At 38.7% G+C, this 22449-nt stretch overlaps 4 protein-coding genes across 11 annotated transcripts in view; 1 reads left to right on the forward strand and 3 right to left on the reverse strand.

Annotated features, from left to right (window-relative positions):
* The window catches only part of fat1a (FAT atypical cadherin 1a), a 77411-nt gene extending 73120 nt beyond the window's left edge, over positions 1-4291 (forward strand). For 3 of the 8 annotated variants that reach the window (XM_058385048.1, XM_058385046.1, XM_058385050.1), the window contains 2 exons: positions 2345-2380; positions 3189-4291. In XM_058385048.1, the coding sequence (XP_058241031.1) occupies positions 2345-2380; positions 3189-3745 (593 nt within the window). In that variant the 3' untranslated portion in view covers positions 3746-4291. The other 5 variants (XM_058385049.1, XM_058385051.1, XM_058385054.1 and 2 more) reach the window with 4 other exon arrangements.
* Positions 4292-6308: 2017 nt separating this feature from the next.
* On the reverse strand, positions 6309-9808 carry LOC131349308 (uncharacterized). The gene is made up of 2 exons (XM_058384900.1): positions 9669-9808; positions 6309-8863 (listed from the first exon to the last, which is right to left on the reverse strand). The coding sequence occupies exon 2, from the start codon at positions 8853-8855 to the stop codon at positions 7392-7394; it is 1464 nt and encodes a 487-aa protein (XP_058240883.1). The 5' UTR covers positions 8856-8863; positions 9669-9808; the 3' UTR covers positions 6309-7391.
* A 1260-nt stretch (positions 9809-11068) lies between these two features.
* Positions 11069-13522, reverse strand: LOC131348941 (uncharacterized). The gene is made up of 2 exons (XM_058384190.1): positions 13363-13522; positions 11069-12906 (listed from the first exon to the last, which is right to left on the reverse strand). The coding sequence occupies exon 2, from the start codon at positions 12885-12887 to the stop codon at positions 11358-11360; it is 1530 nt and encodes a 509-aa protein (XP_058240173.1). The 5' UTR covers positions 12888-12906; positions 13363-13522; the 3' UTR covers positions 11069-11357.
* A 325-nt stretch (positions 13523-13847) lies between these two features.
* Positions 13848-17915, reverse strand: LOC131348838 (uncharacterized). The gene is made up of 2 exons (XM_058384010.1): positions 17383-17915; positions 13848-16700 (listed from the first exon to the last, which is right to left on the reverse strand). The coding sequence occupies exon 2, from the start codon at positions 16690-16692 to the stop codon at positions 15478-15480; it is 1215 nt and encodes a 404-aa protein (XP_058239993.1). The 5' UTR covers positions 16693-16700; positions 17383-17915; the 3' UTR covers positions 13848-15477.
* Between the last annotated feature and the right edge of the window lie 4534 nt (positions 17916-22449).

The following is a 22449-nucleotide window of genomic DNA, read 5'->3' on the forward strand; positions in this document are numbered from 1 at the left end:
AGTAAAGGGTTTGCAGTTTGAGGGTCATGTTGCTGTATTATGTTTCTCTCCCCCTCTTTAACTCGCTGCTTTGGGACTTTAGCTCCCATTTGGATCAAACCACACCAAAGACGCAGGGCGAGGTTTTAGCTAAACTCGTAAGTCAAACATGGTGACACAGAGAAGGAGGAAGGGATTAGCTCACAGAAATGTGCTTGGTGTGATTCTCAGGGAATAAAAAAGAAGCCTATTTATTTATTATTTTGTCTATTTTTCCATCTCATGTTTGACTTTGTGATCATTTGGTTAATTTGTTTACTACCTTTTATGTTCTGCTTCTTTTATGGATTTTTCTTGCATTCAAGCTGCAAAGGATAGTTGACATCCTCAGCGGTACAAATAAAATAATCTAAAATATTTTAATCCATTTATTTTGGCCAAGCTCAGGTACCTCAAAGTACCCTAATTCCTGTTTCATGCTGGAACCAAATGGACTTTCCCTTTTTTATCCTTGAGAATTCTCCCGATCCTTCCTTCTGCTCGTTTCGTACCGCACTGTCAGTGTCAGTGGAACCATCAGTACCACCGATGTATATCACCATCAACCCAAAAGCATTGAGTCACTCACTTTGCTCTTCGTCCCAACTCCACCACGATACATCCAGAACCCTTTTGCAGATAGGAACCAGACTCACGCCATTCTGTCACCAACTTTCAAACCATGTTGCATTTACAGAGTTTTCATACTGTTGGAGATAACTTTACACTCTTTTATTTCCAAACCATATTCCACCCTTTGATGAATGAAATACCGTAGAGCTACTACACCCTTTTGAGTTAAGGCAATACTTCCGAGCCGTTTATTTCGGTTTAATCTGGAAGATACAGATTCCTGCACTCAACTCCTCAACACCACACAAGGATTAACAATAAATAAATAAAGCACCATTTTGTGAATACTTCATGCAGTTATAACTCAGAAAGTGAGCTGGCTAGATTTTTTTGCTTTTGGAGATTATACAGAGCAAACTAGATACATGATTTCATGCAGGTAGCCATGTTTGGTCCCAGTTTGTAGGCTGAAAAAATGTCAGAGCTCCGGCACCTTGACTACTGAATTACGTGGAATGCAACATAAGTCCAAGTAGGAAAGGACTATACATCCCCATCTCTAAACAAAACAACACATACTGCAAACATTCTTGCTTAGCGCTGACCATTTGCCGTCAGTCCACCACACCCCCAAAAAACCCCTAAAACTGTTTTATGAGTTTTGTGACCAATGATTGGACAGGGGCGGAGACAGGACCCAAACCTATTTCTAGGTTTATTTTACTATTTCTATTTTATATTAAATTCTAGAAAGAAGCAAAACTAGCTGATAATTTAATAAGGAATTTTAAGAAATAGGTTTAATCATCTATTTTATTGTAATCTTTAAAAAAACAGCTGGTCATTTTGTCACATATTTTACCTTTGCTGAGAGCTAAGATGAACTTTTAAGCTAAGATAAAAGATAAGGCTGTGGTGTAAGAGGAATAAATCGCTTTGGGACATTCTGTTATAGGAAAATAATCAGCAAAACTGTAGTGTTTTATCGCTCGCTAGTAGCACAGCAGCCGAGTGTGTGGTCCATCAATGTTTGCCTGCAGTCAGTGCTTTGATTCTCATTGTTCATTTAAAATGAGCCGCAAAACCTTTTGATTTATTTGCAAAACAATAAACGAATCACTCATCCGTCTTGAATACATCGGTCCAAAAGCGATGAAAGGAAACAGCGTCCTGGACGGGGGGAAGGTCAAGCGTTATGGTGTCACTGTCATCATGTCATCGTAGTCGCCTTAACTCTCCATGTTCCTCACACTAACATTACGCTGTCTCTCATCTGCTCCCTTCCTCCATCCATCCCTTCCTCCTTTGCCTTCCCTTCCCTTGAAGCCTCCATAGTGACTGTAATCCACCTGGTCAGCTCGCCGGCTGGCTCGGTGGAGACACAAGGTACCGTGTGTTTGATTGTCTTGTCGTCTCCATGAGTGTAGTGTTGTGTGGGAGATTAAAACAGATGCATGGATGCCGTGTTGATTTAATCTGGCGTGTCTCATCAATAAAACGGCTTCACATTTGATTAGGAATATTGCACCAAGCCATTATTTGATCAGGAATATTACACTTTGCGCTCAGTCAGAAATACCAATCAACATCTGAGACACGACTGATGAAGCAAACGGCATGCCTGTAGTGCTAGAGACTAGTCCTGCTCATATATTTCTAGATATATTTCCTTCTTTTTTTACTTCCTCTCTGTGTAGATTTTAATATTTAACCTGTTCTTTCCTCTGTATCTGCTGCTTGCTTTCATCTAAAGAGTCACTCCCGTCTCATGAGCTCAAGAACCCGAGAGGTGAATTGAATTATGTTCCGTATTTGCCTGAAGCCCTGTGATTTCTCCCTGAACCTGCATGCAGTGTGAGAGAAAAAAAAAGGAAAAACAAAACAAAACAAAGGTTTCATTACAAAAAAAAAAGAAACAAAAGCTAACAGAAAAATGAAATCATGCTAACATGTCCTGAATAACTGTGTTGTGTTATTAACCATATTTGTATCTATTATTATTATTATTATTATTATTATTATTATTATTAATACTGTTTTTGTCCTAGAACAGTAACTTGTATTGCAATTCCGGTTCTGAATCCATCTTGCGTCAGGATCAGTGTTTTATTAATATTTATTGTACAATTATGTTTTGTGTATAATGTGTGGATCCTTGTCTAAAGTGTTAACCATGTGATTACTTTTGGTTTACTGCATGATGATTTTGTTTGTTTATTTATTTATTTTTTGCTAAAAAGTTGTCACTTGCAGTATTTTATTTCTGTTCAGCTAATTCAAATCCAACAAGAACAAACTTTTTATTTAATTTTTTTTTAGACTTTTTTAGACTGTTCAGTAAATTTTTGTAACATTTGATCCTATCCTAATATAATCCCGTCATGGAATGAATTTGAATTTATTGCATTGATGATAATAATAATAATAATAATGTGAATCTTAACAACACTAATGAATTCTAATCTGGATTAGTTGAACTGAAAATGTGTGTTTAAAAAGATGTAAAAAACCCCAGCTAATTTCCCCTTAACGTGACAGTATTATTGTGACACTTTGACGCTATAATGTGGTTGACGTTTGTCCTTTCATCCTATTAGGGTATCATTGGGACACATCTGATTGGATGCCAAGTGTTCAGCTTCCTGGAATCCAGGAGTTTCCTCAGTATGAGGTGGTGGAATCTCCACCCACCCTGTACACCGACCCCGCCTTGCTAGACACGGACTATTACGCGGGTGGCTACGACATCGAGAGCGATTTCCCGCCTCCACCTGATGACTTCCCCGCCCATGATGACCTGCCTCCTCCTCCGCCTCCGCCCGCACAGTACGACACACTTGGCCCCGCCCCCTCTAGTCCCGGAGGATCGTGGGTACGCCAGCGCCCACCTTTACCCCAGCTCTACACGCTCAGCCATTACCTCCCGCACCACCAGTACCCTTCATCTGACCCGGAGGCGCCAAAAAGCAGCAGCATCGCGGCTGACGACATCTCGCTGTCGCTGTACGCGTCCACGGTGTCGTGCTCGGACGTGGAGGAGTCCGAGGCGCCGATGAGCGACTGTGAGAGCGGTGCCGAGGACGGTGCGCAGTTTCGACGGCTCCTCGTAGCACCACAAACGCAACCACAACCGCAACAACACACCGAAGTCTGACACTGGATCCATAAAGAGCAGAAAACAAAAAGTGCCTGAAAATTAAACCTTATGCAGGAAACTAATCACACACACACACACACATACAAGATGTACGACCACACAATAAATTCTCTTAGACATGGACATATTTAAGGACAGTTTCTCCTCTGGAGCACAACAGCTAATTTCAGCAGGAGTCGAGTGGACCTGAGTGTGTACATTTGTGTATCTGCCTTCACATCATGTCTGATGATCTAAAATTCACACCATCTTGTTCATGAAAGAAAAAAAGAAGAAAAAAGTGTCATTTCAAAGCGATAGCTGTCTGTATTTGTATAGATAAAACCATGCAATCTGTTTTTGTTTTTTTTTTGTAATAATTACAAATGTTCATCCATTTGTAATGTAAATGGTACTGTACAGTTTTGATTTTAAAGGGTTGACTAGTTCTTTTTGTAGATATTTTATTATTTTTATTTTTCAAAAAAAGAAACAACGTGGGGGGAAAAAAAAACAAAACAGTGTGTCATTATCAGCTTTTGCTGCACAGAAAAGATAAACACAGTGCTAAAAAAGAAAAATGTGTGTGATCGTCTCTCCACACTTCCTGCTCGGCTCTGGCGGGCGCCTGCATATTATTGTGATGTCAGTTTCATTTTTTGTGTTCGTTTTTTTTTTTTTTTTTTGTAAAACTTTTGAAACTTCTTTATTTTTCCACCAAGAAAAAAACAAAACAAACGGGACCCGGTATATTTATATTGCGAGATCAAGCGTGGACTCGTGACCTTTTTTCAAGCAAGCGCTCATGTGTGAGCAAAGCTTCGGTCTTGTTTATGATTTGTTTTTGTTTTTTTTTGTTTTTTTTTTAATACTGCCACTAGCTTAATCGCTTTACTACTGGCAATAAATTATTCTTAAAAATACCAGTGCTTGTCTTCTTCTTTTTTTTTTTGTACGTAATTCAGAGAAGGTTTTTGGGGGAAATATGTCTCAATGGTTGTGATGGAGCAGAGAATTTGGTGTGCTGGTGTGGGAGTTATTCAATACTGTAGTGTTTGTGGTACAGTGTAGCATCCTAAAGTTGTTTGGTTTGTCCCTTATTTAAAAAGCTAGACGACTTAATCATTTAAAGAAAGCTTGAGATTTTCAAAAAGTTTAAAGTTTTTCACACCCAACAGTCTCTAGAGTTTACAGAATGGTGTGAAAAACAAAAAAAAACCACTCCATGAGTGACAGTTCTGTGGAAGAAAACAGCAGGTTGTTTTGAGCTGCCAGGATAGATATAATCGTATAATCACTCTTTACAGCCGTGCTGAGCGGGTGAGTGGGAATGTTGTAGCTTAGTGGTTAAGGTGTTGGACTACTGATCAGAAGGTTAAATCCTAGGTCCACCAAGCTGTCACTGCTGGCCCCTTAACCCTCAGTTATTCAGTTGTATAAAATGCAAGTCTCTCTGGAGAAGGACTTCTGCCAAATGCCAGAAATGTAAATAAGAATCTGAGGCTATTGTGGACACACATCCATTCAGTCTTTATCTGTCATGTTTGGATGAGTTTGTGCCTATGATAGTCTCAGATTCTTGTTCTTGGTTGACAAGAGTGGAACCTGATGTGGTCTTCTGCTGAAGTTTCTCATCCACCCCAGGGTTTGATGTGTGGTGTGTTCTAAAATGCTTTTCCGCTCACTGCAGCTTGAAAGAGTGATTATTCCAGTTACTGTAGACTTCTTATCTCCTCCTCTGTTCATTGCTGATATGAAAATCTGTAGTCTAAAAGCCTTTATTATTATCTCCAAAAATACATTACAGCACAGTGGAATTCTTTCCTTTGCATATCCCAGCTCAGAAAGTTGGGGTCAGAGTGCAGGGGCAGCTATGATACAGCATCCCTGGAGCAGACAGGGTTAAGGGCCTTGCTCAGTTGCCCAAAAGTGGCAGCTTGGAAGTGCTGGGGCTTGAACCCCGATCTTCTGATCAACCAGCCTGACCAGTGTCCATCGGGGATGTTTCTTCCCCTGCCCCGTCCCTAAGCCACATAAGGTCCACCATGACTGTGTGCTGCTGTGTAAAAGTGTAGGAATTCCGATGTCTTATCAGTTTAGAATCTTAGCTGCACCACCATAGTGACCCAGTTGCCATTTTTATATTGTTTTGTATAAAACAATTCTGATATCCAGAAAGCATTTTTTAAATTAAAAACAGCAACCTTGTTTATGAATTTTTTAAATCATTTCATCAGATATACCTTAAAAGTGACTGCATTAATTAGTTATATATCAATCAATCAGCAAGTCTATGGGTAAAACACTTAATGAGCAAATTATCCCTCTGCTAAAAAGCAAATTCAGTCAGAATGTCAGTGTAATGTGCGCTGGGTATCTGTAACGAGTTTGTAATGAGTTTGTAATGCAATCTAATGAGTTATGTGTTAATCAATTACACAAGGGGGGGGGGAGTCATTTGAGACGTTACGGATTGTGTTTAGCATGCGTGTAAATCAACTCCTCTTTCCTGAAGAAAGTGATGGAAGCTAATCACAAAACAAGTCATTTTAATCTCATTTTATTGATTTATTTGGTACAAGCAGCAATATAAATGTCATGTCAAATGATATTCATAAAAAGGCTTAGACAACGATAGTAATTAATGTTTGTAAGTGGAGTAAACTGAGACTTTTAGAATCTATACATGCTAATAATATAATGTTATTAGCTATATTTGTTCAGCACACTCATCTAATAAATGTATAAAAAAAATGTGATGCCAATACACCACTGACAGCCTTAATCAAATTTGATTTAGGTTATTTATTAATGATCTTTTTGTGCATTACCACCTTAGTGCTGTATAGTGGGTCATCTCAAGTGCAAAAAGACAACCACTAACCTGTCCTTACAAGAACCCACTCTCTTCCAGCACTGTTACCTTTGTATCACTGCATCAATTATTTTCTAGAAAGGAAAATATACATTTAACCAAGATCACCACAACCACTTGTTATGGGACAAGTACCGATCCCGGAACCCTTCATGACCAAGATACTTCTAATACAATGGACAGCAATACATTTCAGCAGGAAGTTCCGGATTAGATGAATGTTATACAGCAGAAAGGACTCTAACAAACCAGCCGATGTTACCATTTATTAGACTGGAGGTCAATTTTTAACAGCCATCAGATGGATGGTTTTCATTTGGTGCTATTCCTAGACTCCTGGCAAGAAAATTAATCTATAAAATTGTGTACTTGGAGTGAAGATAATTGGTTGGTTAATATAACAAAGTACATTGCATGAGAGTTCTGTAAAAGCAAAAATGGATTGTCTCAGTTTTACAAACATGCTAAGTCCTTAATTTGACCTGAAACAGCTACAGTATTTTAGATACTGAGAAAGACACTGGTTATGAGTAAGCACAGAAACACATAAACACGACAAGAAATATGAATCATTGTGGTTGTGTTGTTTCTTTTTATTGTTTAAAGACGGAAAAGTACTAGTAAGTGAAACTTAGTCATTAGATGTCCTTGTGAACCTAGCCCTAGAGGTTTTCTGAAATTTGACTATTTGTCCTAAAAAGGTAAAAGGTCTATGATTGTTTAAAAGGCACAAAGACAAAAGGTTTAGAAAAGCTAGACAACCTTGTCCAGCTTTTATCTGAAAATTGACTATTCCTCCCAGGGAACAGTTCGAGCTTTCTCACTACCATAATGTGAGGTCAACATAAATCGAGCCTGGACTCCAAGGCCAATATGTACACTGGACTCATACTGATAGATCTCGTAATCCAAAGGGCAGTCATCTTTTGAACTCTTCTCAAAGTTTATACTCCATTTGTACTCTTTATATTTTGCATTATCATCTGTCTTGCTAGCATAGATTGCCACCCAAGCATTGTTAAAGACGTTTTTCCAATTCATGAAGGACTTCTTGATGTAGAGTCTGGCACAGGCGTAGCCATTTTTAGTATAAAGCTGTAGGCTGCTCTGATAACCTCTGATATTAACTGGAGGAATCCTGTTGGCTTCATCAAGCTCTGGACCTTTCCAGATCATGGTGTAGTACGTAGTCCTGAAAAAAAAGTAGTAAGGAATCTTCTCACTTTGTAGAAGCTGTACATGAAGCCCAGGATTTAGAGGTACTGTAGTGTCTATGGATCCATATGTTCTATCATTTAGTGGATACTCTTTCAAAGGGTCAGTGTTTGTTCTGCCCTTATAAATTCCTATTTTCAGCTTCATTCTTGCAACATTCTCTGGTATTCCACTCCATGTAATCTTTGCATAACCTCCTGAAGTGGATTTCACTTCTAGTTTTACTTTGTTGTGCATGACGTCACTCATACCATTGGAAGGTGGAGAGCAATTATCATTTGGATTAGCGGTTTGGTTAAATGCACAAAATGATGCTTGTAAAAATACATTCAATCTTGAGTCAATGTTGTAACCAGCCAGAGTCAAAAACCATTCAAGACCTGGAACCTGGGGATATACCATTAAAATTTTAGCAGCTTTTTGTTGATGATTCAAGTACTCACACAGGCTAAACTCTAGCCTAGGATCATATGTTTCACATGCTATATCCATACCAAGTGCTCGAATCTGAATCAGAAGCTGAATGCTGATCTCATAGGTCTCATCTGGATTGTAGCTCCTTCCTTGGCTCTGGTCTTTATGGTACTCTGTCATATACACTTTCTCTACTTTTCTTGGATTGCTCTTCTGCACTTGAAGCAGTACTCGGTCTACATTTTTCTGAGCTGATTCCCCTGAATGATGGAAATCTTGCAGAACATAAAACGGCAACATTCGAGCGCTTCTTTGATCGAGGTCACCCAAAGAGTAATAGAGACTTTCCGAAGAATCGAAAGGCGCTCTTTTATCAGTATCTTCATAGCAGTGTAATCCATAGCTGCCTTGCCCTGGATCAAAATTAAGTTCCATGTCTCCAGCTGAATCAACGTCGACAGTGTTAGCAAACCAGTGCAGAAGCATGAGGCCGTGTCGTGGGAATTCTTTCATAGAAGTTGTTGTGTTTTCCAAGTCATTAATATCTTGCAGGGTCTGGATGGCAGCAGCACTGGTCAAGGTCAGGCTGAAAAGGAAACCGCAGAGCAGTTTTTGCCTCTCCATTTTTAAATCTGCAAAAATGAGAAAGTAGACAATTACTACTACCTCATGGTTAAAGGACTAAATGATATTTGGACTCAAAGACTGATGATGCATTTCCCATTTCGAAACTGTGGTTTGTTAGATATATATTCCACATGCCGTTAGAAGACAAATGATCAGTCCTGCTTACTTTTAAATGTACTCAATTATTCTATGATAATATAACACTTAGGCACGGCAGAAATGATGGTGTATTTTATCAAAACCCTCACCAATTAAAGGCAAACGGCTGAATGTTGATCAATTGATCAACCAGTTGGAAAAATGCTTATTATTGCCTGTTACAACCTAATCTAAGGGCTCCAAGGAACATCATGCTCCTTGACTAATGCGATAAGTATTTGGGTATTTGAAGTACAACCGGCAAAAAGTTTGAGCACAAAAAAAAACATGTCCAGGGTGATTTTGCGGCGACATTTGCAGAATTTATGCATCCTAAAAATATTTATGCACTTTTGCAAAAAAACGCGAATAATTTGCACTTGCACTTTTAAGCACTTTATTAAGCAAACGCTGAAAAAAGTAGAAGCGCGATAATAAACAAAAACTACTACTACTATACTAGTACTACACTTACCATTACTAATACTACTCCTACTACTAATACTATTAATATTACTATACTCCAACTACTGTGGAAACTTTACAGTGTAAACAAACCCCATGTAAATGGCACCAAACAAAGGTATGTATCCACTCCAAAGGCATAACCCAAAAACCCCGCTTTTTGTAATTGAAAAAATTAATAATGGTTCTAATAGCAGTAACACATACCTGACACACCGGATAAACAACACTGAGGTCAGCAGTTCGGTATCTTCTAGTCTTCTTTTTGCTCCAAACTGTTGCATAACTGGGATTCAGAGGGCAAAACGTCTCAATAACGGGAAACACGGTCACGTGGTGATACTGGTGTGTTTACAGACTATGTTAAAGAATAACTTCACTTCTTCTTCTTCTGCTTTATTATTATTATTATTATTATTATTATTATTATTATTATTATTATTATTATTATTATTATTATTATCAATATGTCAATATGTGGAAAAGGTAAAAAAAAATAGTAAAAATGTTACTATTACAAATATAAAAATAAAACATTTTAACTAAAATCCTAAAAGTCAATAATTAATTCAATAATAAATACACTATATATAACTTTTTTTTGTTTATCTGCCAATTGTTTGTACATTTCCAAGACTCTAGTTACTAAAGGGAGGAAATACAAAATAAATAAATAAATAAATAAATAAATAAATTAGAAGAGTTATATTATTTTCAAAGTATTATATCAACTGTTCAGTATGTTTTGTATTGCTATATATTGGCAATATTTGTATTATATTTTATGCTCATTATATTTTAGTTTGTACCCAAACTCTTGTAATTTTTGTGCTGCTGCATATCAGCAGGAGGTGAATGGACTTTCATCTCTTATTTCCCTTTTTCCCTAAAGACTTTAACTCCCATAATCCTCTGTCCACACACACACACACACACACAGCTCTCATAACTAATGTGAAGCACTGTGTTGTTGAATAACCATGGTGGGACAGGAGAGGGAGCCAAAGTCACAGTAAAGAAAGTATTTTAATCCTACTGACTCCTAAAGAAGTCCTCCTGGGAAGTTCTAATTTACGAGATGGGAAGTCGTATTTACGAGGTCAGGTGTGTTCTAGTAACTTTGATCGGAGCGAGATATTGTACATGCTCTTAATTAAATACAGCCAATTTTTTTAGAACATTTTTAGAAATGTAGAACAGTGAATGCACATCAGTCGTGTGTTACCTTTATTATATATTTTCAATCAGTTTATAAAGCTTTATCGTTTTATCGTAAAATCTATCGTTAAATATTTTCAGCGGGCAGTTTGCTTGTTTTATTGTAAATACCTAGATGATTGTAAATTGTTGGTTGTATTTCAATAATTTACCGCATAAAACAAACACAACTGAAATCGGTTTCTGAATTGAGTAAACATTCAATTTCACACAAATTTACCAATTTAAAATTTAGGCTTAACTTTTTATTTGCTAGCTGCATCACAAACATTTTAGGGCCAGTTAAAAACCTTTCAATCAAACGAATATTTTACAGTAAGTCAAATTTACACAATTCTTCCCACAACGGCCCCCAGAGCAGTGGGACTTACAGTCATCCCCTCCCAAGCCCAGATCACAGCTGGAAAATAATCCACACTAAGTACTGGGGTAGCATTTTTATTTATTTTATACATTATGTGACAAATTAACACACTTTGTTTGCAATAAAATCAAAATGAACCAGCTATATTTTATTTTGTAAAAAAATAAAATAAGTTCATTTTATTGGAATAAAGCCTGACACTGAAACAGTGAGTCTTTTGCTAATGATCTTTGTGGCTAAACATATTTTTCATCAGATGTTAATTAGTTTCCAAAAAGGTTTTCTTACCTTTTTTTTTTTTTACTTTGCTTTAATTAATTTTTTACACTCTCCCACGGAACAGTGCGAGCTTTTACTGTTGCAGAAGACCGGAAAATACGAGATAAAACTCTACCCCTAGAGAATATAAAGCGAGCTTGGACACCAGGTCCAATACTCATGGATGACTTGTACTCATAGATCAGATATTCTTCAGTGTTCTCAACCTTACTGAACTTGGTAACCCACTGATAGTGTTTATAGTTGTGGTCCAGCTCTTGATCACTGGTATAAAAAGACACCCATGAGTTGGCAAACTCACTTTTCCAATCAGTGAACGAGTTTCTGATGTATATCCGAGCACATGCATAACCACCCGTGGTGTAAAGTTGAAGGCTTGCGTTGTAGCCAGTAATTTTGGTAGGAATCACTCTGTTAGCTTCATCAAACTGTGACCCTCTCCAAATGACTGAGTAACGGAGGCCAATGAAACCAAACTCGAAGACGAAATTGAACGCGACCAGTCGTGGATGAATTCCGTGATTCAGCGCCAAGTAGGTTTCATAGGATCCTGAAGTTTGCCCACCGATTGCTGTAAACCTCTCAAGCTCATCAGACGTGTCGCTACTGAAAAGAATAATAGTAGAGTTCATTTTTAAGATGTTCTTTGGTAAACCACTCCAAATGATTTTTGCATAGCCATCTTCTGTGGATTTCACCTCTATCTTGACCGTACTGTGGCCTTCGCACAGTGTCTCAGGATCCCTGGAGATTTGGTCATGTTGGATTGGTTCATCGGCTGGGCAGGACCAAGCTTTCTTATGAATGTTGTACCTGTTGTCGATGTCATATCCAGCCAGAATCAAAAGCCACCTCATGCCTGGGTCTTCAAAAATAGTCTGAAGATGTTTGTCAGAATGTTTCAAGTGGTACAGAAGTTGGTCTTTAGAGAGGACTAGTCTAGGATCATCTGAGTTTTGAGCACCAGACACATGCGATTCAAGAATTTGTATTAAATCAAGAGGGGTTTTAAGAATCTGCACTTGTGTCAGAAGATTAGGATTGATCTCGAAGGTTTCATCTGGGTCATAGTCTGCGTCTTGCTCGTTGCTAACTGCTTGTGTGATGTACACCTTGTCTGCTTGGTTTGGGTTGGTCCTGGACACTCGGAGGACTATGCGGTCCAGGTCTCTTTTGGGGTCCTCAAAGGCATTATAGTAGTCTTGGGTGACATACGGCGGCAGCTTGGTTCGGACAGTTTCCGAACTGAGACTGCCCAAAGAGTAGTACGCTCTGTCGCTCGAGTCATCCAAGTACGGAAGTGGAGTGCCGGTTTCGCTGCTGCTTTCATAGTAGCGGAAGCCGTAGTCTTGCCGTGCGGGATCAAAATGAAGCAGGATATCTTCTGATTGGCCGATGGAGATGTGGTTAGCCAGCCAGTAAAGCAGGAGAAGACCATGGCGTGGGTATTCATGGCCAAACGTTTTGTTTTTTAGGTCCTCGATTTTGTGTAAGGTCTCGATCGTGGACGCAGTTGTGCTGACAAAGAACAGAGCGAGGCAGAAGAGGAACCTCGTCCACTCCATGATGAAGGCTGCACACAAGCTGAAATTTAGAAAAATCTATCAGTTTTGTATCTTATATATTAAGGATTTTCTTTCTTTCTTTTTTCTTTTTCAATTTTATGTGTGTAATATATCATTCCAGATATACATGAATTAATACCTTTTCGTTTGTCTGTTTCTAAGTGTATTTTATAGTAGGTGTTGTGCTAAAGAGTCATGTGACTTTATAGATTCAGTGAACTTTTGGCAATTGAGCGTATACACTTAAATATTTCATTTAAAATCCAAAACAAGGAAAATGCTAAAACCACCATACAAGGGCAAGTTATTAAATACGTACTTGAGCCGTAATGCCGTGTTCAGTGACGAGCAGCGAGTTCTAAATGTTTATATTTTTCGCAAGATGGACATTACAATGCATGAAGGCACACTTAGTCAAAAATCCTAATTAAGCTACTTTTTTTTCAAGCTTTAGAAATGAATATAATGATCTTACCTGATGTGGAAGTGGTGGAAATAGCTTTTCAAGCTGTTCACAAACGGTAATCTAGTCCAACTGGAGCATACTTCCCAAATCAAACCCCTCTGAGAACAGATTGTAAATATTTAATCATGCTTGCTGTGTACTTAACCCTGATGTTTTTTACTCCGCAGATTGACGTAAACTCTCCGGACCATGATTTATGGTAAGAGTTATTTTGAAAGTTTGAAAACATGAACTGGATTTTGGAATTGGATTGGCAATATTTGTTTTAATCCATGGAGGTGCAGCTCTGGGTGTGGGGACAGTAAACGTAGTAATTACGTGAATCAGCGACATCACTATAAACAATCGAGAACTATGAAGCTTCAATAAAAACTATGAAAAATGGTTGAGGGGGGTGAAAAAATGGTCTACATAAAATGTGTAATGATGCATGTTTTTTGGGGGATGATGTCAGGTTAAGGAAACACAGGTCTGCATCAGTGTTATTTCAGTAGATTCATATATTTTATTGGTATAATTTCTGTTCCAGTGCACATTATTTGCAAGTGCATTACATTTACATTCAGTCATTTAACAGCTGCTTTTATTCGAAGCGACTTACAAAACAGTTGAATATCTTCATAATTCAATACTTTGAATACTTCTATCATTAATACATCATTTAAAATTCAGTCATGCATTTAAATTAAACAATATTTGCATAAACACACATTTATACAGTCTGTGTAAGAGTGAAAACATGAAATTAAAAAATAAAATAAAGGTTTAATTATGTATCGGATTAATCTCATGTAATGCAAATTAATTAAGTTGCAAATGTGTTTTCAAGTGTCAAGCTGTGAGGATTCAAAAGTACCATAAACACAAAACTGCGAAATGAATCGTCCTGTAATTATGAACATATTTACATTATTTACCAAGTAGAAACCAAGCAGAAAACATTGATTGTTGTTAAATGGTGCATACTATATCTGATCCTATTGAATACTACATCTCAAGTCTTCATTTAAACCGGTGTGAATGGAATCAAAAGCAATAAAAAAAATATCAGGAATAATGATTCTACAATTTCTTCATATAGATGTTGGTTTGAAAAATGTCACAGAGTGCTGATTTTGTCACATGATTGTGTGTGTGTGTGTGTGTGTGTGTGTATTTGAATAATCTCTATTTTTCTATGAACCTACAGTGGATATAAAAAGTCTACACACAATGGTAAGTTGTTGTGATGTAATAAAATGCAGCCAGGATAAATCATATCAGACCTTTTTCCACCATCCATGTAAAATTACAGTACATTATAATTAAGGACAGAAACATTCGAGGGATATTTAGAAAATGATTAAAATCCACTACAAATCTTTTAGGAACTGATCAGATATTAGGTTTGTTTGTTTTAAATGTCTCCAGTAATATTATGGATCTTTCTTAATGAGAACCTAATTTTCACTGATGGAACACATTCGGTTCAAGTAGACATTATTTCATTAAAATAAGACTAGGGAACCATTTCCTTAACAGATTCATTTTAAACAACTGTCTGTATAATGGAACAAAAATTTATTGTTTATATCCTGAATTTATACATTTCTGTAAAGCTACTTTGTGATGATGTCCAGCGTTAAAAGTTCTATAACTGAACTGAAATATGAGTTGAATTTTGTTATGAGTTGAGTTTATGAATTTTGGTCAGTAGTCTATAGTGCTAAAGTGCAATATAATAGTAGAAATGTGAGAATTTTATCTAAAGAATCTAAATATTTTTCAGAGAAACTTGCATGTATTATGCTTGCTCTAATAAATGTAATTCCTAATGAAGCAACATTATGTACATTTTTGAGATTTGGAGACTTCTTTGGCTGAAATGTGTAACTTCAAGCTCCAAATAATAACTAAGGCAGTAATGCCTAAGGTATAAGTGTGATTGTGGTACCACAATTTTTGCACACTAGTCTAAAATCTAATAATTTAGCTTCTGGGTCCTAGTTAATAATCAGACTGACTTATAATGATTTAAGAAATCTTTAAAGCTGCAGCACAAACAACAGCATGTTGTCCGAGTTTTTCTACTCATAACGCTACCGCTTCACTCATAGTTGCTTTAAATTTAGGGAAAAAATTGTTTCAGAAACCTGGCCTACCATGCGACACTCTCACAAAGTGAGGCTCGGCTCTCGGTGTGGATTCAGTCACTCTAGAAATCATGCTTCTAACAATTACAATTACCACAATACTTAGCAGCACCATAAACAGTGAGTACCAACTGCTGACAGGATAGAGGATCAGAGAAAACAACTTGCTGAAGGTGAAGGACACCTCCACAGCTGTAGGTACTGTATGGTCACTTTCACGCTCATCATTTTCAAAGGAATCAGAAGTGGTGATAGGTTGAAGACGAAGTTCAAGGTCAGGACTTGAAATCAAGTGAGTGTCTATTTCTCCACACAGTCTTCCATCAAGTGGATACTCCACCAAAGGCATGTCTGAATTTTTGCCTTTGTAAACACATATTTTCATCTCCCTTTCCATCACTTCAGTTGGGATCCAATCCCACACAATCGTCACCTGCCCATTCAGTGAGGATCTCAGCTCGAGCATTCGTCTGTGTGAATTGGCTCGATTTGATGTTTCACATTCTTCGATATTCTTATCAGGATCATAGCCTGCCTGGTACAGAAAGAAGTGGGCATAGGAAATATCTGGAAACCGTTCTTGTATTTTCTGAAATTTTTCATCATCAGGATCATTTTGATCACGTTTTCGATCGCTGCCCTCTTTATCATGTCGACATAACTCTGCGATTTCTTTGAGCAGCTCTTTGCCAATCTTGTAGGTAAGATCTTTAACATAATCATTGCCCAGGTTTTTGTCCTCAGGGTGCTGTGTAATGAACACTTCCTCCACTAATGTTGGGTCATTCTTATGAGTTTGAATCAGAACTCGGTCAATGTTGCTTTGGGGATGATTCCTTATTTTGTAGAACATCTTAGTAATACTTTTAGGTAATTGTTTGTATGCTTTTTTATGACAGAGATTGCCCAAAATAAAATACTCTAAACCTGTATTAGACAGGTCTGGTAAGGTCGAATCTCTGTTTTCATATTTATGAAAGCCATAAGTTCTATTTTTGGGAGTGAAATTGAGGCGTAGTTTTCCATTTTGGTCAATTTTACCTTCGCCAAGAAGAAGGCACAGAAGCTCAAGACCTTGTCTTGGATAATGTTTACCAAAGTCTGTATGTTCTTTTAGATCCTTCATGTTTTCCAAAACCTTTATGCTGTAGATCCTAACCAAGGCCAGACCCAGAACAAGGCAAAAAAGGAGTCCTTTAATCCCCATTTTCAAACCTACAGGAAGTAACAAAAAAATATATTACTTATCATGTTGTCATACATTTTATGAACTAATTACCATTTAATTGTCAAAACCATTTCTGTTTTAAAGAAAACTATTTTGATTTCCATGAAAATGCAACTCGCAGATGTAAATGTGATTCTGTGTACATGTGGTATTATACCAGATTACCTGAATAACACTTTTACCCCTTCAATCTGCCAGGGGTGGAGTGAATCAACCAAATAAAATGCACTAAGTGGACACCTGACCATCACATCCACTTTCTCAAACTGTTGCCCAAATGTTTAAAGCACATAATTTATACATTTGAAAGCTGTGTTGATGTCAACGACCTACCACTCTTTCCCTTCAATGGAACTAAGAGGCCTAAACTTTTTCATTGTATGTCAGTGCTGGTGTGGAAGTGTTCTGCAGAGAACTCTGAACTTAACCCCAATGAACACCTTTGGGATAAACTCCAACACTGAATCTCCATGCTAACAAGAGACAATATGTGTTCTGGTGGGAGAAAAGGCATTTAATCACATTAAGGCTTGTTAGTCTGCTGGATTGTGGTGATGGATGTGGAAAACTGGTGACTTGAGAGGAGAATGAGTCGACTTGATCAACTAGGGAAAGCTAATGCCAGCCCTAATGTGTTTTAGCAGAACCAGCTAACATAAGCAGACTTACCAGCAAAGAGCACACAGTGCAATGAATGAAATCCGTAACCACGATATTACCACAGTTTTGAGGCAGGAGATTGGAGTGGAGATGGTGCTGGATGGTGGAGGAGATGATGAAGAATTAGAATTTAGCACCACCTCTGCACAAGAACACAGCATTGCAAGAACAACAGACAATAACATTAATTAATTAAAAATGAACTCATTTATAATTATCATTATTAGCATCTTTAATTTGTACAGGTAGAGACCATTTGGATTCTGCATTGTAACATATTACAGTTTCTAAGCTTTATTAGGGCTTTTCACACTGTGCTTCACCCGGGGCTGAGGAAACTTTCATACTTGTAATTTAGAAGCACGGTTTCAGAAATATCAGCAAAAGAAACCGGAGGCTGACGGGCAATCCGCAAATAATGCCAGCATGGATAATCCCAAACACAGAGGAGCAGAAACCAGAATAAATATCTTAACATCACAGAAATGTGGAAGATGGAGATCAAGAATCATCTGTGATTACTGATGTAAAAGCACGAGACAAGCTGTTTGCTGTATTTATCTAATCATGGTTGTTGACACAAATGTGCAAATAACTATAACCCAGGGTTTAGTTATGTACAGGTTAGGAATACCCAGGATTATTTACTAACCCCGCGGAAATTATCATCAGTGAAACAGGATAACAGGTTTCCGGTGTTTCCCTCTAGCCCCGCCCCTGTCTAAATGCACGTTCACGAAAAGAATCAAATAATTAGATTATATGCCACCATTCACCAACCTGGTGAATAAATTATTGCAATAGAAACAATAGATAGTGATAAGGAGTGCATTAATATAAAGCAGTCATTTGAAGCTCATATCAGAGCTGCTGTTTTAGAAAATGAACTAAATATTTCGCAGGATAGTTTTAGATGCTGAACTGGTAAAGGAAGATCATCTAGATTTACACTTTTACTGCATCTAAAATCTCACTTCTGCTCATTAACACTCACCTGCTGGATGCAGAAGCACAAACGTTGTCCCCTGAAGACAGAGGAGAAGCTCTTTTTATAGCTGGTTATCAGAGGAGGGATCGTCTCACTCGGCTATTACTGGAACCAGATTCTGTGTTTATTTATTTCATCTTTTACTTGGAATGGGGCGTGGGGGTGGTTTGATAAACCTTATTTACGGGAAATCAAGAGCTCCAGGCTGAAATCCAGATGTTTATCAGTGCTGTGTAAATACTATAGCTCATCCAACCTGATATGTGAGGGTGAAAATAAGGAGATTGTTTTCATGGGGGGGGGTCTTAACCTAAAATGCTTACATTTTAAAAAGCAAAACAAACTAGAAACATGGGAGATAATGCTTTGTGTTGTGTGTGTTTTTTTATATTAAAATAACATAACTAGTTGCATAGAAAAAGGTGAATGAATGTGGTTTTTCAAAAGAAACATGATCCACTGCAGTGTTATAAAAGCAATAAACCAGTAGAGGACTTGTTGTGGTGGCAGGATAATCAACTTTGAGGTGATAAATCAACACAAGCCCCATCCCACCACTCTGCAGTTGATTATTTTCTTCTACCAGCATGTAGAACACCATGTCACAAAATTATACATTTAAGCCATGGCTTCAACACAAGTGCATTAGTTGACTGAAAACATGATTAGAAAACTACTCCATTTAAGTCCTGCACATGGCTTCATTCATAGACATGATGTTATTTATGAATGAGCTCTCTATTACACGTTACAAACTAGAACAATTTTGTTTTTATCACAGTTATATTTATATATTACAGTTTATTTACAAGTGAAGAAGAACACCGTAATCAAATCATAAGCTGAGGCTTTAAGGCCACCCCCCCACACAAACACAACTTGATGTTTGCAGTGTTTCTTAAAACTTTTGCAGTAATGAATGTAACACTTTTTCCATGGCTCTGTTTTTAGGAGTTCTTCCTATATTAATGAGCTGTTCTGTTTCTCATCAGCATCTGTAAGGACTTGCTAGACACAAGAGAGGTAGAATCCATATGTGGATCTTTATTGAAATCAGCAGGCAGAATCAGAAACGGTGAGGCTGTCAGGGATGGCAGGTGAGGACCCAAATGCAGAACACAGTCCGAGTTCAAACTTAGAGTCTTTATTAAGAACGGCACAAAAAATGGCAGAGTTCTCGGTCAACTTCAATAGAAAAAACTGAAAAAACCAGGATACAGCAGGCTGGTAGAATCAGTAAAAGAAACAACCACATACAGTCCAATAATCCACAATCCAGAGAACAGGTTAAACGTAGGACAGGCAGAGTCATTAACAGCATACAGTCCACTAATCCAAAATCCAGAGAACAGGTTAAACGTAGGACTGGCAGAGTCATTGATTGAAGGAAGGCAGAGACAAACCAGGCAGACAGGAACTGAAGAAAAGGGCAGGATGCCGTCTCAGAAGCTCAAGGCTGACTGAAGAGACCATCTGGCAATGAGCATGGACTGCTCGCTAGCTTATGTAGGACAGAGGAGCATAAAATGGCGGAAACAAGGAAATGAGATCGCGAAACCGGAAGTTGCGTCCCGGAACCGGAAGTAGCAACATGGAACCCGGAAATGCATGCCTGACAGAGGCAGGCAAAGGATCAAAAACCCGAAAAGCAATAACTCAGCGACCAAAACAGAAACCCGGAAACATAGTATCAAGAAAACAGCCAAGGATCATACACATTAATCAATTAGAAAGGCTAGTAACAGCAAGGCTTGGCACAAGACTCAGGGAAATGATGCTTCGAGTTGCATAATAGGGAGCATGCTGCTTAAAAGTCCTAGAAACAGGAACCCACATGCACACAGTCAATAGTCAGACAAGGGCTCCCTCTGGTGATCCGGACCTGTAAATACTGTGACATAACCCTACCCCCAACACAAGATGGCTCCTCAGACCAGGGGAAGAGTGGAGGCTGATAACCTAGAATGCACTGAAAATGAGTCAGCCCAGTAGATGAATGATGCAATGAATTCTGAGCGTATTTGGCCCAGGGTAGGAACTCGCTGCACCTTTGCTGTTCGCGGCTGCAGTAGGTTTGAAGGATGAGACATTCTACTTGACCTTTGGACTGTGGGTGATAACCAGAGCTCAGGCTGACGCTGAACTCGAGGCAGACATGGGATGTGAACTGGGTTCCCCAGTCAGACACGCTGTCCTCTGGCAGACCGTAAGTGTGGAACACGTGTTGAAACACAGGCTGTGCGGTTTCCATGGAAGTGGGGAGCCTTTTCATTGGAACTAATATGCAGCCCTTTGAGAAGCGATCGATGATGACCATGACTGTGGTGAACCCGTGAGATACTGGGAGGTCTGTGAGGAAGTCGATGGACACGTGGAACCAGGGACGCTGAGGAATCAGTAACGGCTCTAAGAAACCCTCACGTAATTGGCGGCTCGTTCGTGACTGGGCACACCTGCTGCAGGACCTGATGAACTGCTCAACATCTCGGTGTAGGGTGTCGGAGAAAATATAATATACCCAGCTTTGAATTATATACCTAGCCTTAAAAGTAGCTTAAGTGCTAATGTACTCAATGCTCTACGCTCTGACTTGGCAATATTCTGCCTAAAGAGTAGTGTGTATCTATCAAGAATAATTTAGCCATTTATTACGTAGTAAGTAGTTAACTCTGATTAAAAATAGCTATAATAATCAGATATAGCCTCATAGTCTTCATAATAAACATGCAGAATTATTAATGGCAGCATGCTAGCGTAATAACCACACTGGGACTGAAGGAACAGAAAAGAGGAGAGATTTATTGAAACATTAGGAGTTACAACTCAGTCAGCCAGCCTATCCAATGGGATCAGTGGGACCGGAGGGTCAGTTGTAGAAGACGGAATCTCGGGATCCTGAGGAGAAGTTGGAGAGTAATCAGTGGGAGAAGTTGGGGGCGAATAGTCAGGAGAAGACTGAGGAATATCATGAACACTGTAAGGCATAGGCACAAATTCAGGAGAAAGTTGGGGAATGTCAGGGGAATTAGGAAATGAAGAGGAGTCAGAGGAAGAATCATTAGAGGAGATCTCAACAGGGAAATCCTCAGTCTGGACGCCTTGAGAGGTGGTGCGTGTCCAATGCCAGTAGAAGGTCTGAGTAGACTGATCACAGGTTGTGGGGTGAAATTGGGTGCTCTGATCAAGACAGACGGTATCTCTCACGATATGGTGAGCGAGGTAAGGAGACTCAGGAATAGAGGATTCAGATAGGTGCTCCAGGAAACCAGTAAGTTCAATGGCCAGACAGGATAGCTGATACTGGCGATAGCGTCGCAGAGCACCCCTGGGACTTCTCCGGAAGATAGCGCGGCGGGCTGACTGAGCTAGAAAAAATAATGGGAAATGAGTGAAGATGAGTGAAGTGCATATTGTGTGACTATGTAGTCAGCAAAAGAGAGCGTGTACTAAGGCAGGAGGAACACAGTGTGGGAAGTAGGCCAGGTCACTGTGACATGACAGTGATAGGCACAATAGCATTGGAATACTAGCAACCAACAGTGATGAAAAGAGAAAAGGATATGAGGCAGCTTAATGGCACAGCTTAGTTTAAAATTAGTAAAACAAAACTTAGATCAAGTAGGTAGAGAGAAAAGTCATCAGGACATAGAGGAAGAGAGCAAGGTACTTACACATTGTTGTGGAGGGCAACGCGCGAGGTCAGGATGAGCCGAGGAAGCACCTTTAAGAGGTGATGGTCAAATGAAGTCAATAAGGAAGTGGCGCCTATAAGTAAGGGCCAATTTTTATAAAAATGGTTGACTTAGCCTAAAATTAAGGGGAACTGGTGAGGAGGAAAATTGACGTCATCGAGGGGAGGATGGTATCAATTTAGGGGCGGTATCGGGACAAATGCGAAAATAATGGGAACTGGGAAAACGTATGTAAACTAAGGAAGGAGGGACTAAAGTAGCCATACACTGAATATAATGGGAAATTGCTGGAAATATTTAAATTAGAGAAAAGGAGGCACCTCGGGGCGCCTGGGGTATAAGTAGAGGGGACTTTTTCGGGGTTTTGGAGACCAGCTGCTCTCTTCAGATATGCAT

This window comes from Hemibagrus wyckioides, linkage group LG29, assembly GCF_019097595.1.
Source record: "Hemibagrus wyckioides isolate EC202008001 linkage group LG29, SWU_Hwy_1.0, whole genome shotgun sequence".
NCBI classification, from domain to species: domain Eukaryota; kingdom Metazoa; phylum Chordata; class Actinopteri; order Siluriformes; family Bagridae; genus Hemibagrus; species Hemibagrus wyckioides.

Coding starts and splice junctions, on each gene's coding strand:
- LOC131348838 (XM_058384010.1), bottom strand. CDS start 16,692: ATGGGGATTAAAGGACTCCTTTTTTGCCTTGTTCTGGGTCTGGCCTTG.
- LOC131348941 (XM_058384190.1), bottom strand. CDS start 12,887: ATGGAGTGGACGAGGTTCCTCTTCTGCCTCGCTCTGTTCTTTGTCAGC.
- LOC131349308 (XM_058384900.1), bottom strand. CDS start 8,855: ATGGAGAGGCAAAAACTGCTCTGCGGTTTCCTTTTCAGCCTGACCTTG.